This window comes from Haliaeetus albicilla, chromosome 6, assembly GCF_947461875.1.
Source record: "Haliaeetus albicilla chromosome 6, bHalAlb1.1, whole genome shotgun sequence".
Classification (NCBI taxonomy): Eukaryota; Metazoa; Chordata; class Aves; order Accipitriformes; family Accipitridae; genus Haliaeetus; species Haliaeetus albicilla.
In genome coordinates, this window is record NC_091488.1 from 8,499,188 (window position 1) to 8,515,348 (window position 16,161).

Sequence of the window (16,161 nt, forward strand, 5' to 3'; positions counted from 1 at the left end):
TGTACTGCTTGCTCATCAGTCTGAGGTGGCACTATGTTCTCAATACTGCAGACCCATCCCACAAGCCTTTTTTCCTGAACTGGTGCTGAATACGTGTTTCATCCTAACTCATACTTGTTGATCAACTACTAAAGCTGATGTCTGTGCTTGTTCCCTTATGTCTGTGCTGCAGCAGACTGGATGTTCTTCATCGGTTGTTGTAAATGGGCATACCTTAGCTGACATCATCAACGCTACGTGTGCTTCCTTACAGGGTCTCTTCTGACAAATCATTCTCTGAGATTGGCTGTGTACCCCCCATGGCTTCCCTGGGGACATAGGAAGCCTGAGGCTTCCTTAGAAAATACATTTTGGGTCTTGGGCCTGACAGCTTGGTCCCATTGATGCATGTGCCAAAAGCGTGCAGTTACGCAAGAGCTCTGCTTTCGTAGAACCAAATTACCATGTGGAGGCGTTGGTGGGGCCTGTATGGAGCCGCCTGAGCTCACCTGAGACACATGAGCGCAGCAAAATTATCAGACTTTTATTTTTCCCTCTGCTTTCTGCCTTTTACTCTGCAATGGACTGACGCAGGCTGTAGGTCCTGCCAGCTGAGGACAGCCGCTGGCAGGCAACACAGAGAGGGAAGGAACAAGAGAAGGAGGAAAAAAACCTCAAACCTCTTCTCTCCAGGGAGGCTGAAGCAAGTGTGGGTTATAAGCCTGAATGCCAAATAAAGGACAGCAGAGGCTGCAGCCTTTACCTTCAACAGCACCCCAAGGAATACAGGGAAGGCCAGAGTGGGCGTGAAGAGAAGAAAGCACCATATTTCATTATACCTGCTATAATTGCAGAAGGGTGTGAGGCCTTACCACACTTCATACAATGGCTGTTTACATATTTCTACCACTTTCCCCAGAAAGTTTCTATTTAACCATCAAATAACCAATGCCAGCTTCAGGAAAGGATGGAAGTCCTCATTTTCACTTTCTACAACACAATGCTCTCCTGTCGTGGGATGAAGGAGCTCCTTCCAGACTAATGCTCTGCAGACAGACTTATTAAGAAAGGGGATATTCCCCATGCATTATGAAAAAAAAGGAGCTCCCAGGCACCGATTGTGAGAAGAATCCCCTGCAAACTGCTAGTGTTTTAAAGAAATATTTTGCGAATGACACAGCTAGGCAAAAATGTCCTGTTTTGAATAACTACAAGAATGTTCTCTCTGTGGGGAGATGTGAAGAGCATTATGTTCCCAACTTTGCAAACATGGATTACAGAACTGAAAATGTATTTTGCTTTAGAAAGACTTGCTTTGATTTTGTGCAAGAAATACTTGAAAATCTGCACTCCCAAATCCGCAAAAATATGATAAAATAATTTTAAAAGGTAAACATGCTTCCAACGCACACCTGAAGGCTAGCAATTTTTTGGTAATTGCATTTAAACCTAAAATGTTTGATGGCTTGGTGCTCTTGTCATATTTTAATGGTATTTGCTGTAACCAGGCAGATTTATGTCCAGCTCCATTCAGACATTCTCATTTTTAATCCAAAATTTGCATCTACACCCAATAAAGTATATGCTGCTTGACTTTATGTCAAAAAGCAACTCAGCATTCCTCCAGAGACAGTCTCGGCCAGAGACTGTAGATTTGAGTGGTGATAACATGGAGTCTCGGTTTCTCAGCTCTCAGGACATCACCCCTCTAGGGACTGACATTTGTGGAGGAAGGAACCATATCTCCTGATGTGGACTTCTCTTCTTGCACCTCTGTTTTCTCTCTGGTTCCCTGGTGCAAGTTCTCTGGTGCAAAACCCTCTGAGTTTTAACAACATTGTAAAGGGAGGGTCTGTAGGCCTTTATGGAGTTTAAATCCCCAACACATCCTTGTGAGAAGACTCAGGGGCTGTATCTCAAATTAGGCACTACAAGACGGAGTGACCTAAAATCACGTGCTATGGGCAAAAAATGTGAGTCTCTTGTCAAAATCAGCATCTACCAAAATAGCCACACATGCTTTCTGTTGGCTGGATATTTAAATTCTGGTTGATATTATCTTTTGTTTCACACTTTCTTAAAAACACCTGAAGTTGGGGGGGAAGTATAACCATAGATACTGAAATAAATGGTTACTGTCCCCTGGCCAGTGACAGCAGCATTTATCTTTTCTACAGCCCATGTGTGAGGGGCAGGAAGAGAAGTGTCTCCTGCTCTTGCTTAGCTATTTCCTGTCAAAAATCTTACTGTAATTTTTGTACAGTGAATATTTATAACTGTTGTTAGTGTCAATATAATTTTTTGCAGTTACTGCACTTATTTACATTTTAATGGCCAAGTCAATAAAGATTTATGCACCTGTCATCTGAATTTTCCACAGAAGTGGTGAATGCTTCAAAAAACCAGTATCTCCTGCTGAATACTCCCGCTCCAATCATCCTTTAAATGCCTTCATTGTTTCGGGAAACAGCAGGCTATCCATTAAAATAACCAACTCTTAAAGTCATAAGTCAAACACAGCAAAAGCTTGTGGCAGCCTTCACGGCAAAACTGCGTGCGTATTACAAAAGCACTTGCTTGGGGACCATTTTTTCTCTCTCTGTTTTTAAACACTGTCCCTTGAATGGTGAAGTCTGTTTTATCACTTTGTTATGTCTCAGCTGCACAAACTGCCTTGTTTTTGTAGCTTGAGGAGATAGGCTGCTTAGCACTGACCTTGTTTTGATTTTAATGCAGTAAAAGGTATAGTTTGGAGCACTGCTCTGGGGGGGTGTGCAGGCACACCGCTAAGGAGAGCCATGCTGTGCATACCCTCCTCCAAAACGTGAGCTACGGAAAGGAAAGCCTGAAAGCGTTCCCTCCGCACCTGCTCGTGGGCTTCATGCAGCAGTTCAGGCGACCAAGGTACACGTGCACACTCATTCTGGCCATGCTTTTCTTGAAGGCAGCCACACCACAAGCCCCTTTTATCCCCCCCACCCAGGGGAGGCTGGCGAGACCCACACGCCTGCTCTGCTGCCAGGGCTCTGCAGGATCAGCTCCCTTTCTGTTCCCAGACTAACACGGTTATTTCTCTGCTGTCCATCCCTGGCTGGATTTCGCGGTGGGCTGGTAGCTGCGGTGATGTTAACGAGAAGCAGGCTCTCTCTGGAGCTCTCTTCTCTCTCCAGGGTGTGTTGCCCAGCAGAGATGAGCCAGGTCTGTTCCAGCTGAAGGTTGGGGTTTGAAACGCATACAGAAATACGAGGTTTCTGGTCAGTTTAGGCTGGGGGGTTCAATGTTGGGGTTAGTTTTAGGATAGAGTTCAGACTCAAGGCTGAGGTGAAGACAAAGTTAGGGATCTGGCTCCAGCAGCTTCCCAGCTTCACGGCTTGCTCTTGTAAGGTAAAATTCACAAATCGTAGTGTCTCAGCCCAATCATGTGCACTAGAGCGGCCAAAGAGAGACATGTCAGGGGTGCAGAGATGGACGAGCCCTGGCCCCTCAGACAGGTTTGGTGCAGAGCTCCTGCTCTTAGCTACAGCCTGGCTCACCCGCCTTACAGGGCGGTAAGCAAACCTGCGGTACTTCGCCCTTGCTGCGGTCTCCGGATCCTCACAGCCTGAGCGCGAACACAAATTTTTCACCGTGACGCTGACAGACATTTTCTCCCCGTGTGGGCAATCCCCTGCCCAGCTCCGACGTTCCAGCCCCGTCTCCCCCTGAGCAGGCCAAGTAATGCCTGTGACCGTCTCCACAGGAATGAGGGGCAGCCGGAGAGGGGCTGGGGGGTGTGTGGGGTGTGCCTGTTTGTGTGTGTGTGTGTGACGATCTCAGAAATCTCAACCTCTTCCCCACGCCCCCCGAGACGGACGAAGTTCCAGCCCGTTCCGCGGGGCTGACGGGAGCCCGCCATTAACACCCGCGCGCCTCCGCCCCGCTCCCCTCAGCGGCGCCCCGCGGGCAGCGCTCCCTGGCGGCGGGGCGGGCGGGCGGCAGCAGCAGGCGGCGCGGTTGGGTGAAGCCGGGCCGAGGCCGAGGCCGCGGCTGAGGCGAGCGGCGCGGCGGGGCGAGCCCGGCGCTGAGCTCACCTCCCCCCGCCTCCCCTCCCTCCTCCCTTCCCTCCCTCCCTTCTCCTCCTCCTCCTCCTCCTCCTCCTCCTCCTCCTCCCGCGCCCAGCCTGCAGCCGGGATCTCAGTATTATGGCATCGAGGAGAATGGAGACCAAACCCGTGATAACGTGTCTGAAAACCCTCCTCATCATCTACTCCTTCGTCTTCTGGGTGAGTGCGGCGCGGCGCGGCTCCGACACCCACCCATGGACGGGCAGGGGCCCGGCACCCACCCTCACCCCCCCACTCGCGGTGGCCGTGGACCCCCACCTGCCCGGGGCTGTCGGCGGCCGCCGGTGAGGGGCTCCACAGCGCGGCCCCCACCGGGATGTCACCGATGTGCCGTGCGGGGACGCAGCATACACACACGTATATATGAAATAATTTTTTTTTTTTTTTTTTTTTTTTTTAAACGAAATACCCCCGAGCCCCCGCGGGGCAAAGTTGCAGGGGTCTCTCCCCCCCTGCCTGCCGCCGTGGCCGCCTCCGTTATCCACCGCGACCCCCCCCCCCGGTACCCGGGCGGGCTCTTACCTGGTCTCAGCGGGTGCTGACCCCCCACCGCCTGCCCCTCGATCCACCGCGCTGCGTTTCGTAACCCGGCTCCGGCTCCCGTAAACCATTTTTTATGACCCAGATGCATTAATGGAGTTGCGGTGATTGACTGACTTGGGGAGGCGGGGGGGAAGCCGGGTTTTTTTGAGGCGACCCCGGAGGCTGGAGGTTTTCGCATCGCGCTGGCCTGTTACTCAGCACATCGCTGGCGTGAGCAGCGCATTGTGGCGGCGATCTGCAGATTAAAGACCTTTTAATGGTACACGGTGACAACGTCGGAGAACGGCCCCACTGTGTGCTGTTAGAGACCGTAATCTGCACATCATTGATACAATACGGCGAAGCGAATTTGTCGCTCCCTAGCAAGGGAAGCTGGCGGTGTCTTATCGTTTTAATAGCTTTATGCTGTGAGAAGTGCCCGTGAAACGGACTAACTCAAATTTTCATCATTCTGCTTAAAAAAAGAATTGCTTATTCATGGCAGCCTTTTACATCTTTATAGTGAACGCACGACTTTAACCATTTCAACTTTATAGGCTTTTTTTTTTTTTAAAAGAAGCATGACCAAAAGTCATTTTGCTCATCCATGCTTACGGCAGTACGTCCGCGTTATTGACACCCCCCCTTCAGCACTTAACATACCCCCCTTCTTTTTTAACAATTTTGGTGGTAACTGCAGCAGATGTGTCTGTCTGATGACTGAAATGGATAGGAAGCCGGAATCATCTGTTGTTTTTTTGTTGGCAAGTAGATCCTGCACGCTAGTCTCAAGGAGGTAGGTTGCTAAGTTTATACACTTACCACAATTTCAAGATTCATCCTTTCCAGTGCTCTGTTCTCAACAGATCTATAAGAAACCCCTCTTCTTCCTGTGATTAATGAGCAACTGCAGAAGCTCTGGTGAATTCACGGTTTCTCTTCAAATTGCATCTTTTTTAAAAGTGACTGCTGTATCTGCTGTAGCCTGAATAAACAGAGTACTTAAATTGGCGTGCCCATCAAGCTAGCACATTTGATGAACGCTAATCTCATTAAAAAAGACTGAATTGTACATTGAGCCAAGCAGCTGGCTAAGGGCATTTGCGCTGTAGGCTGTCGTGATGCCAGGCCAGGTTGACAGCTGGGACCTCGCAGTGTAAATAACACAGCTGAGCTCTGGTTTGGGCTACAGCAATGCGTCTGTGCTGGTGGGATGCTCTGGTGCAAATGCTTTTCCTCGGAACTGTGCCTGTCAGGCTCCCGTGTGTCCCAGTCTTCTCCAAAGGCATGGCCCAGTAATGTTGCTCTTCCAGTTACTTAACACCCAACAGCCGTCAGGGTGTTTGTCTGTTTGTCCTCCTCCTTGAGCCTGGAAAAGGAGGAAGAAAATAAGCGGTTGGAGGCAGAATCCTGCAACCATGAGCAAAAGAGAATGAATTTCTTTTCCATCGCGCTTGCTGTTGCATCTGGTTTCCCAAGGCACCAGCCTAGGGAAGCCTAGGCAGATCTCAATGGGAGAAGACAGCAAAGGGCTTGGTAAAGGTCCAGAGTAGTTAACGACAGACCCCGAGTCTTTGTCAGTTGTTCTTCCTTTTAGCACAGAAGAACAAAAACTAACTCAGATTTTTGGCCTCTTTCTGGGCTTTGAATCAACCCACGGAGTATAAACAGGAGCAAGGCTGCACCTATTGCCTTGAGTAGAGCAGAAACACGGTGTGCTTTGGCCATACCCTCATCTTCTTTTTACAGGCAAGTCTGAGAGCTGAGGGATGCGTGGAGTTGTCTCAACGCCCCTCCGTTATTTTCTGGGGTGCTCTTAGTACTCTCACAAGCTGCTTGCTCCAGAGTCAGTGTAACTCAAATTCAGTTCCTGTGAATTCTCAGAGCTGAAAATATGGCAAGGATTCAACAGGAGGAACTATTTTAAAAATTTTTTTTTTGGACTTAACTGAGTACCAGAAGGAAAACATGCCAGTGCCACAAATGGCTGGTTTGCAGAATTTTATTCTGACAGCTTACCCACGGTTTTTTGAGAGGTTGTAAGCTAATTTCTGAAGGCGAGAGCCCTGTGTTGCTTAGCTGCAGTTTGTATGGGTTTTTTCTAGCTGTGGGGATGGAGTTGCAGTATAACACAGGGAGGAAAGTGGTTCTGTGACAGGGAGGTGTGTGGTGGAAACTCTGCGGGTGTCTGGCCAGGTGGTTATGGATTGTGATGTGGGGGGACAGGGAAAGAAGATGCTTCTTTGAATCCAGTGAGCTGTTTTGAAACATCCAGAAGGACTTCTCTGTGTTTACATTGTTTGTAAAAGAAGAAAATCTTATGTACGCAGAACTTTCCTATCATGAATGATTATTTGTCAGGCTTAAATATGAATTGCATTTGTATCAATGGCTGAGATGCATGTAGATGAAGGCTTTTAGTCTAAGCATTAAATGAGGCTCCACTGACTACATGGGAGCTGCAGGGCGGTAATGAAGAGACATGGTTCATTCAAATTTCATACTGTGTAGCTTGTTCCTTTCCAAATAGGTTTTATTTAATGGTATTTGTTATTTTGATAGCTTCCTCTCCTCCCCCTCACCATACTTCCCAACTTCTTTCCGTAAATGTATCAACATGGTAAAAAAATTCCATAAACAGAGATAACAAGCTTTTTATGTGCTCATATGTATTGTTATTCATAGTACACATTAAATGCCTAGGGTTACCGCTTTTGGTCCTTAAGGGACGTAGTAATAAAAATTCAACAGCCATTTTTTTCCTAATCAGAATTCTGTACTGAATGCATCTGCTTTGGAACTAGTAGATTAAAAAAAGGCAATAAAAGCACTGCTTGGCTGTTAGCTATTTTTATTTTTTTCCTTTTGGGTATCATAAATTGCTTGTGTAGAAATCCGAGATATAACCTGTCTTGTTTTTAAGGGAAGATGAATTTTACATTAGAATTCAAAGTGATTTTTTTATAGGGGAATGAAACCTTTAAGCACCCCTCAGTACCTTATATTTATCTAGTTCTTAAGTGATCTTATGTCTTAAAATGTATGTATACTTAATATTTCATTGTAGGCTTTGAAATCTGTTTTGTTATCAAATGAACGGCCTGCCTCAATATGTTTTGGGAGGGAGCTTCAAGGGTGCATGCCCTGGTCCTTAAAGTTATAGGGCTGCAGAAAATGGGTTTCATCTTCCATGCAAAGCTTGTCATTGCCCCAAACAGGCACCGTAGCAAAGCGGTTAGCTTCTGATTTTTAGGCCCTGTGAGACACTTGGCACTCAAATGAGTGCTTTGTGCATGCTGTCCTGCTGGTATGGGGCTTTCTTGCTGTTAATTAATGTAATAAAAGCGCATAAGTAGAGCTTCCATTCAGATATTTTTCCAAGGTGGGTCACTGATCTGAAAGGCATCTTCTGACCAAGATCGATGTTTTGGATACTAAATTAGGTTCTTAGAACTTGGCTTGTCTTTTGCTATGTGATGAAATCAGAACTAAGGTGCCTATTTGCAATAGTAGTAGTTTAGCGTTCCAAGTTTTTATCACTTGGAAAACGGATCTGTGCATCCTGGTATGACTCCTTGGAGGTTAGCAGGTGGCAGGAGAGCCGTGGACTGGAGTGTGGTGGGACAGGTAAGTGTCGCTTGGCTGTGAGGCCACAGCCGGCGCTGTGATTTTAAAACAGCTTGAAATTGCATGTTTCCATATCATTAATCTTCTTTTAGCCAGTTCCTCTGGTGGCCGCAGGTCAGAAGATGGCCCCTTGAAGGACGATGGGCTCGGGTCCCCTCTGGGGGTGGGCAGCTCCTGGTCCTCACGCCATGGCAGAGGTGGCCTTCGCCCACCATTTCGGGAGCTCACAAAGCCGGTTTCTGGGAAATGCCTGGGACAAAGAGCAAGTGTGATGGCCTGCTCTGTAACACAAATTTATGGCTGAACTGCTGACCCATCTTCAAATGCAGCCGTTCAAGCCGTGCATTATAGTATGGGATTAAATTTGCGTGTCCCTTTGAGTTACTAGTGGCATTCATCATCTTTGCTACGAATGTCCAGCTGGGTTGCTGAAATTGCTGGGTTTCACCCCAGAACTTCTTTCCAGTGCTTATGCATTGTTTTCTGCATGTGTCTGGTCTTTTTAAAATCTCTTACTTGCCATGCTTATGTTTTTTCTTTTCAATTTTGTTAATATCTATTAGAAGACAGTTTTAAAGGAAGTATCTTGAGAAGTGTTTTAGCTTTCCCACGTGGCTTAGACTGCTCTATCTTTTGGTGGTTCCATTGACTGCAAAGTCATCATTGCTGTACTTTTAGAAAGAAATTTTATTATTTGTACGTAGTTACCTGAAATCCAGAAAAATTACACCCCCAAAAATGCACAGTATCCCTGTCATGATGGATTTGAAGTGCTCCGTTGTTTAGGCATAAACCTCACGCAGTTGCCTCCTTAAGTCAGTTGTTTCCCATTCTGTTCTCATAATGACATACATGAAAGATTAAAGATAATGGTGTTTTCTTGTGAGCATAGCCCAAGGTGAATTCTGTTGGCTAAATAAATAACCGAATTAAAAAAAAAAAAAAAGGCAGCTAGATGGTGTTTAAAAACATAGCTCCAGAGCCAGCTTCTTAAATTCCCTCTTGGGGTACTTCCCCGACTTGGCTTACTTTTGTGGGTTTTTTTGGTGGGCTTTTTTTGGTTTTATCACAGCTGTGGTATAAAGCCCCCTTAATGACAGTGCTAACGGAGGAGAGCTGTGCCAGCATGACAGCTCGGGTAAGTGTGAGTAAACAGAGAAGACAAAGCCGTGAGTTCCACTTGCGCACTGTAGCAAGTGCTGGGTCTGTTCTCGCAGGTGTGCTGGGAGGAGGTGGGGGGCTAGCTCCTGCCTGTCCCCTGGCGTCACCCGTGGGTGGGACGGCACGGGGGGAAAGCTGCCGTATGGCGTCAGCTGTGCCTTCAGACATCGCGAGGATCTCATGCTGTTCTTCTCCTTGGCAGGGAATTGGTTTTACGAGTGCAGTCAGCTTGCGTGATTTGGAGCAGAGGGGCTGGCAAGTCAGCGTGGTTTTTGCATTGCTGATGCCCATTCACATTCCAAAAATTGTGTGCGTGTGGTACAAATTAGCATTGTACACCTCATTTAAGGGAGTAATTGACTTTGCTGTTGGTTAAATGCTCCTTCTTTTCTTGCTGTTTGTGTAGCCATGCGTATGTGTTGACGAGGTATCTGCTACACCTTGACCTTGGAGTTTGTATCTGGACAGTTCTTTACTTTGGGGGTGGTAACTTTTTCACATTAACAGGTCAGTTTGGACTGGTGAAGAGGGATTGTGGGTGACTTGAAGTGTTCCAGTTATATTTGGGAAGACGTAGGATGCATTCATGAACGAGCAGTGGCAGAAGTCCTTGCTCTTCTACAGGTGATGGGGTAGGGCTGTGGTGGAGTACTGCTGTACGTGTAGTAACTACTTCGGCTGTTTAGCAGTCACTCCTGCTCTAAGCAACCTGTTTTGTGGCCTCAACAGTATAAATACAAATTCCAGGGAGGGGTGCTGGGGAGGCCTTGTTAGCACTTTTCTGTCAAAAAGGCAGTAGAGTCCTTTTTCTTGGATGCTGGTTCATACCAGCCTTGCTCGACAAGGAAATGGAGGCAATTATTGTAGGTAAACCAAGGGAATCTAAAACGGATCCAAGAATCTGATTTTATGTCTGATTATGTGTCTATTTATCAATTCCCTGTGCTGTCAGGGAGGTAAATTAGATTACCTGGTACCGTTAGTTGTCTTCGTCTCTGGATTTTTATCATTGTTTCTTCGGTTGTTGCAACTCTCCTACAGATTTATGTGCCAGTGAGTTAACAGATGAATATCTAGAAAGGCTTTTTGTGCATTTAAGCTTGCAGAAACATCTCCTTCAATCTTTCACATGCTTTTTAAGTCCTGTGATACTTGTTACAGAGATGCTAGCTTTACTGTAGTACCAAGTCTGCTCTGCATCCACTAAATTTGCGGGTGAAAATCCTGTTGACCTCAGTGTCTTGCAAACCTAGGTGACTGAATCTTTAGAATAAAATGCAAGACGCCAGAGGTGACTATAGGGAGCAGATGACAGTTACTGTAAGGCCATCTTCATTTGCATAATGTTATTTCTTTAGGCTCATCACTATTAATTAGCATTTAATCATCTCTCAGAGAATAGGTCCTTCACATCAGTAGAGCAAGCCTCTTCCCATCTTAGCTCTCTTTCACCGTGGTGGGCAGATGGCTTATATGTTCTGTCTTTATAACAGTTCTGGGTTATGAGAGGGAAGCATTTAAATTTCTCATATACTGAAGGGACTCTGAAGTGTGGCACGCTCGTGTCTTACTGGATTATTGTTATTTCATAGCTGAGCTGGTTCTTTGAGCTCTGGGAGTAGCCCACAGGATTTTTAGGAGCTGTAATAAAACAATGGAAGCGATGCTGTTAATATTAATTTTGTTTTAATTTCCATGTAGTGTTTTGCAAGATGTTTTCCAGATGTTCTTTTTTCTTCTGTATGGTTCTGGCGATAGTGCTAAAATCCTTAAAAGAAGCAAGCAGCCTCCCTTCCCTCTCCGTTTCTTGCTTTCCCCATCTCCCTGAATTGCCGTGCTGAGTCCAGCTGGTGGCTGGTCGCTGTGCGGTGCCTGCGGTGATCCCCTCCCAGAGACCAGGCTGGATGCACCAAAAGGCAGGAGGACTCTGCGGAGTCCGAGCTGGGCAGAAGGCTGAAATTGTGTCTTGTCACCATTTCTTTCTGGGAGGTAATTGCTGTGAGCTTTGAGAAAAGGTTGCGTTTGGTTTGGGCTGCATGTGGATTTGGATGGATCAGGTTGAAATGTTCTTTTTTTTATATTCAAGCAGGTTTTTTTAAGAATTTATTTGCTAAGAGAATGCGATGCTGTGAATAATGAGGTGATGGACTTAATCTGCAAAAATCTGTGGATCTTGGGAGCAGACCTAAGGAAAAGGTTGGGGTGCTTATGTGGTGCAGCAGAGAAGGAGAAGAAGAGAGGAGAGGGTGAAACCCTGTAAACTTCATAGGAAGAGGAGCACTTCCATTTCCCTAAAACTGGGAAGTGAAGGAAGCCCCTGCTGTATGACCCTTATAACCACTCAGTGCCTTAATGCCTTTGAACAGAAATAAGCAGCTCAGACCTGCTGATGCCACAGGATTGTAGTTATCGGTGAAGCTAACAAGTACTTCAGGGTCTTGTTCCTGACCAGATTACAGGTACTGCTTCAGAGAATATAGTATATGGGAACAGAAAATTGTGCTGAACGCCACCAGCAAAGTATGTTTACAACTCACCCCTAGCACACGAGAAATTATTCTGATTGCAAGGACCTAAGTACATTCCCTGCAACTGAAGTTTCAGCTAGACCGTGCTGATTTAATCCTTTGGTAAGTTTTAAAAACATTTAGTGTTTGGACGGAAATAATTTTAGGAAATGCTAAAAAAAATTAAGTTTTCAAAGAAAGAAGAATTTCCTGAATATGCCAGGTAACCTCGACATTCTTTTTTTTTGCTGGACTGGAAACTTAGGCCAGTTTATGGTGTCATGGGTTGTGTCATGGCATATGTTGAATCAGTCCAGTTAGGCAGAACCAAGGCTTGCCCTTTTGAAGCTCTATAAAGTGTGTTGGCTTCAAAGTCGTATCTGATGCTTGGGGCCCCACCAGAGTTGAAAGTCTGTAGCAGAGGTGGGAAGCTGGGGGGCTGCAACCCCATGCAGTCTGCACGGATGCAGTCTGCTGTTGCCACCCCTGCATCAAAAGACAGTCAAAACACCAGAAAACTTGTCAGGAAAGTTGTGGCTTTTATTCTTGCAAGAACAGGTTAAGATAAAAGAGAGGACACTTTCCAGGTATGTATTAACAGAAGAAAAGATGGAAACTCAACCCTCCTGTATGTGTTTGCTTCAAATAGTACTTAGCATCTAACTGGCTTTAATTAGGCTTGGAATATTAACATAATTAAATGTGTATCACTTCTGTTTCCCTTTGAAAACAAAGAGGAAACAGAAAAACAGATAGGTTATTCTCAGTACCTTGACACTCTCCCTGATGGCTGCATCTCATTACTGGGATCATTTTTACTGGTGCAGCTGCCTTGTGCTGGATGTAGGACTTACTGTTCTGCGGCATGCACTGATTGCAGGCAGAGCGTCATTCAATTTACCTGTAAAATAATGTCTTATAGGGAACCGGCAGCTACTATTATTGCACATTTAGAGATTTTTTTTTTTAACTTCCTCTTGGTTTACAGGTCATTGATACTACGTTAGAGCTGCTTTTTTGTATAGCTGCGTCTTTTGAGTCAGTTGAAGCAGACCCAGTTTGCAGTTGCTAGCTAATGTTGAGACCGGCTTGTGTATTGCCTGGGACTGAGTTTGTCTTTCTAGTATACTTCAGGACAAACTGCTGAATTAAGTTATGCACGTCAAATGACCTAGAGGCTTAAATTGATCTCTCTTGTCCCAGAATGACTTACAGACCATCTATGCATCACCTGCAGACTTGAGTGGTTTTTTTTTCACGTGCAAATGCAGTTTACAAACTCCTGAAGAAAGAGCCAGGACCTCAAGATGTCAGGGAGCTGGCTGCCAGGAGTATTTCAGTATTATTTCCTGGAACATACAAGCCAAGCCCCAGTGTATTCTGCTTGTTCTCATAAAACAGGGGATGATGCAAAGGGATTGGATCAGGATTTACTAACGGAAGGTCACACCTTTCAAAAGGAAAAGAAATGTAGTTTGTGAGGACAGCATTACAGGTTTATTTTTGTCACGGCAGGTAAGACTGGGGACGCGTACAGCCTTTCTAGGAGGCAGCCAGACCTTGCTGTATTTACTGAGTATGTGCAGGATCTTTGTGCAGCTTTCAGAGTGCTCATGCAAAACTCTTGCTGGCAGGATGGGGCAACTGTTGTCTTTGCTCGTGGCTTCGTAGGCAAATACTTTCATAGGGAAAAACCACTCCTTTTTAAATCTTCCCCCTTTGGCTTCCCTACTTCAAAGTGATGCTTTCGCTCAGCATCCTCCCAGCATGGAAGGGGCAGCTCCGTGCCCTCTGTCCCCCTGCGCGGCGCTGAGCTCACCCACCCTCGACCGTGTTGATGGGCACGCTCACCAGAGCAGCAGGCAGGACAGGACCACTGGTCCTTGCCCCATCCGAGGTGGTCCCTGCCGCAGCCGGGGGTCAGCCAGCAGCTGCCCGGCCGGGGTGAGAGCACTGCCAGGGTCTGCCCTGGGGCGGACAGTCGTAGGGTGGACCATCCCGCTGCGCTCACCGGCTGTGAAATTACAAGCTGCAGGAGATGTGCTGGACCAACCAGCGTGGTAATAAACTGAGTATTTCATCCAGCAGTTGCGTTATTTTCAACTGAAACCAGCAACAAAAATAAAACCTCCCACTTCCAGGAGTTTTGTGTTTTGTAAGCAACAGCTAGTTGCTTTCTGGCGTGAAGGATGGTTGTACTTAAAATAGGTACATCTGTGGGAGAGAGAGTTTTCAGCTAGTGAAATTGTTCAAAATGATATGGAAAAGTTGCCTCAGTTTCTGTGAGCTGGCATGATATGCATGTAATACTTATGCAGAGAAAGGGGTGCTCTTTAACACAAAACAAACCCGGTCCCTGTCGTACAGAAACCTGAGCGTGCTGCACCATAGCTATTTTTTAACAGAAGTATCAGATTTAAAGTGTTCCCTCCCCCCTCGCTCGCTGACCTCAGATTGCCAGGAGACCAAACAGGATTAATCCTTGTACCCTGAAGAATATCCAGTATTAAAGCAAGGAGCTGGCTGTTTCCTAGAGCAGTGCAATCCTCACATGATCAAGAATATAACCAAGCCACAACCACTTAGCTGATTTATTCTTTTAATTTCACGAAGGGCTTGGCTTTGCAGTTTCATGCCAGGTGTTAGACCAAAATGACTTCCTATTTTTTCCAGCAGCATCAAATATGTAAAATATGTAAGATGGCAGACCTCTAAATCTGAAGGATACCGAGAAGAATTTCATGCTAAGTCTTTCCTCTGAGGCAATCAGTCAAGCTATTAATGATACAAAAATAAGAGCCACCTCATCAGTGGGAAACAGACAGTAAACCAGTTTTTCTTCTAGCACCGTTCACCAGCCGATGAGTTGTGCACCCAAGCCTGACTCTGCATGGCAGGAACATTTGCCTTTTGAAAGCGTATTTGCTCTATATCATATGTTAGTGCAATCCTGGTAAGCAAAAGGTTATGATAAAAAAAGACATTTTAAGAAGAATTAAATCAGCTGAGGTTGATGAGGCCATGTGGGTGGGCTGAGCTTTGTCCATATGAAATGTATAAAATGTCTTGCAAAGTCATCTTGCTCTGCTTAAAATCAGTGGGAACCATGTATGACCAGACTGTCTTATGCAGTCAGCTGATTTTTTTTGAAACTCACCCGTGCTTAGTATTCAGGTTTGGTGAAACAGAAGATTATTCTGGCTTGGATCCCACAGAATTCCAATAGAGTTGGGATTGGGAGGGTTTATCACTCATTCTGGTGCTGGATATCTCAGCAGGATAAACCTTTTTTTCCTTCCTCTGTGAAGACAGAAGACGTGTTAAGTTCTGCCTCCTGTCTCTAGACCTGCTTTGGTTGCCCTTTGATTTTGCAGCACAACGTGATTTCACAAGAAGATGTGTACTCCTCCAGCGTGGTGGTTCCACTGATGCTTAGAAGGACCCCAAAAGAGGCAGAATAGTGTTTTAAATTTTGCAGCTTCTATAAAAACAAAGCCTAAACTAAAGAATGTGAGAGCAAAAGACTGGTTCTGTAGATGCGTTGATGAGATAGTGTACTGCGAGATCACACGTTGAGTCAGCTGGTGGATGAATAAATGCTGAGTATTATGGCCAGCATCAGAGGACATGGCAGAGTGCACGTTGTTTGGATTAAACTCAGAAAAAAACAGAGCCTGGCTGGTCCCTGTATGTTGATAAGGTGGGTTTTTTTACAACATTGACAGTTGTGTATTATGTTTTCTCTGTTCTTCAAATACTGTTGTTCTTAAGAAGCATTGTGTAATTACTTATGGGAAAACTGAATCTTCAGATTTATTTACCGGTGGTAGTCCTTAAAAAATAGTAGTTGGCATGCCCATTTTATAGATGGAGACACTGGTGCAAGTCAAGCGATATGTCTAAGGAACAGTTTGGTCAAATTTGGCACAGCTGTGAATCAGTTATTTTAAGTCCCTGACTGTAATAATTATTACACTGTAGCACTCAGTTTGACGTCTTACTTCAATTGCAGGAATAGCAAGCTGAAATAAAAATTGCATTTTACCTGCTGTTAAGGTAGCTTGTAGAGTATGGAAATATTTCTGAGAAGTCTAATGAATTCTGCTTGTGGAAAGAGATTATTGGATGGAGCAGCTGGCTGTATCTGAACTATGAAATTGGTAGACCGTGACGCTTCTTTATTCTGAAGCTGCATACGCAACACACTGGAAAAAGCATTTCAGGTTGCCCACTGTCTTGGGAGATAGAACTGCTGGTGCATG

The 16,161-nt window shown here is 45.7% G+C and overlaps 1 protein-coding gene across 1 annotated transcript in view; it reads left to right on the forward strand.

Annotated features, from left to right (window-relative positions):
* Positions 1-4,029: 4,029 nt before the first annotated feature.
* The window catches only part of TSPAN7 (tetraspanin 7), a 98,650-nt gene continuing 86,518 nt past the window's right edge, over positions 4,030-16,161 (forward strand). Inside the window, exon 1 of the mRNA XM_069784936.1 lies at positions 4,030-4,241. Within this exon, the coding sequence (XP_069641037.1) occupies positions 4,161-4,241 (81 nt within the window). The 5' untranslated portion in view covers positions 4,030-4,160. The remainder of the gene's footprint in view (positions 4,242-16,161) is intronic.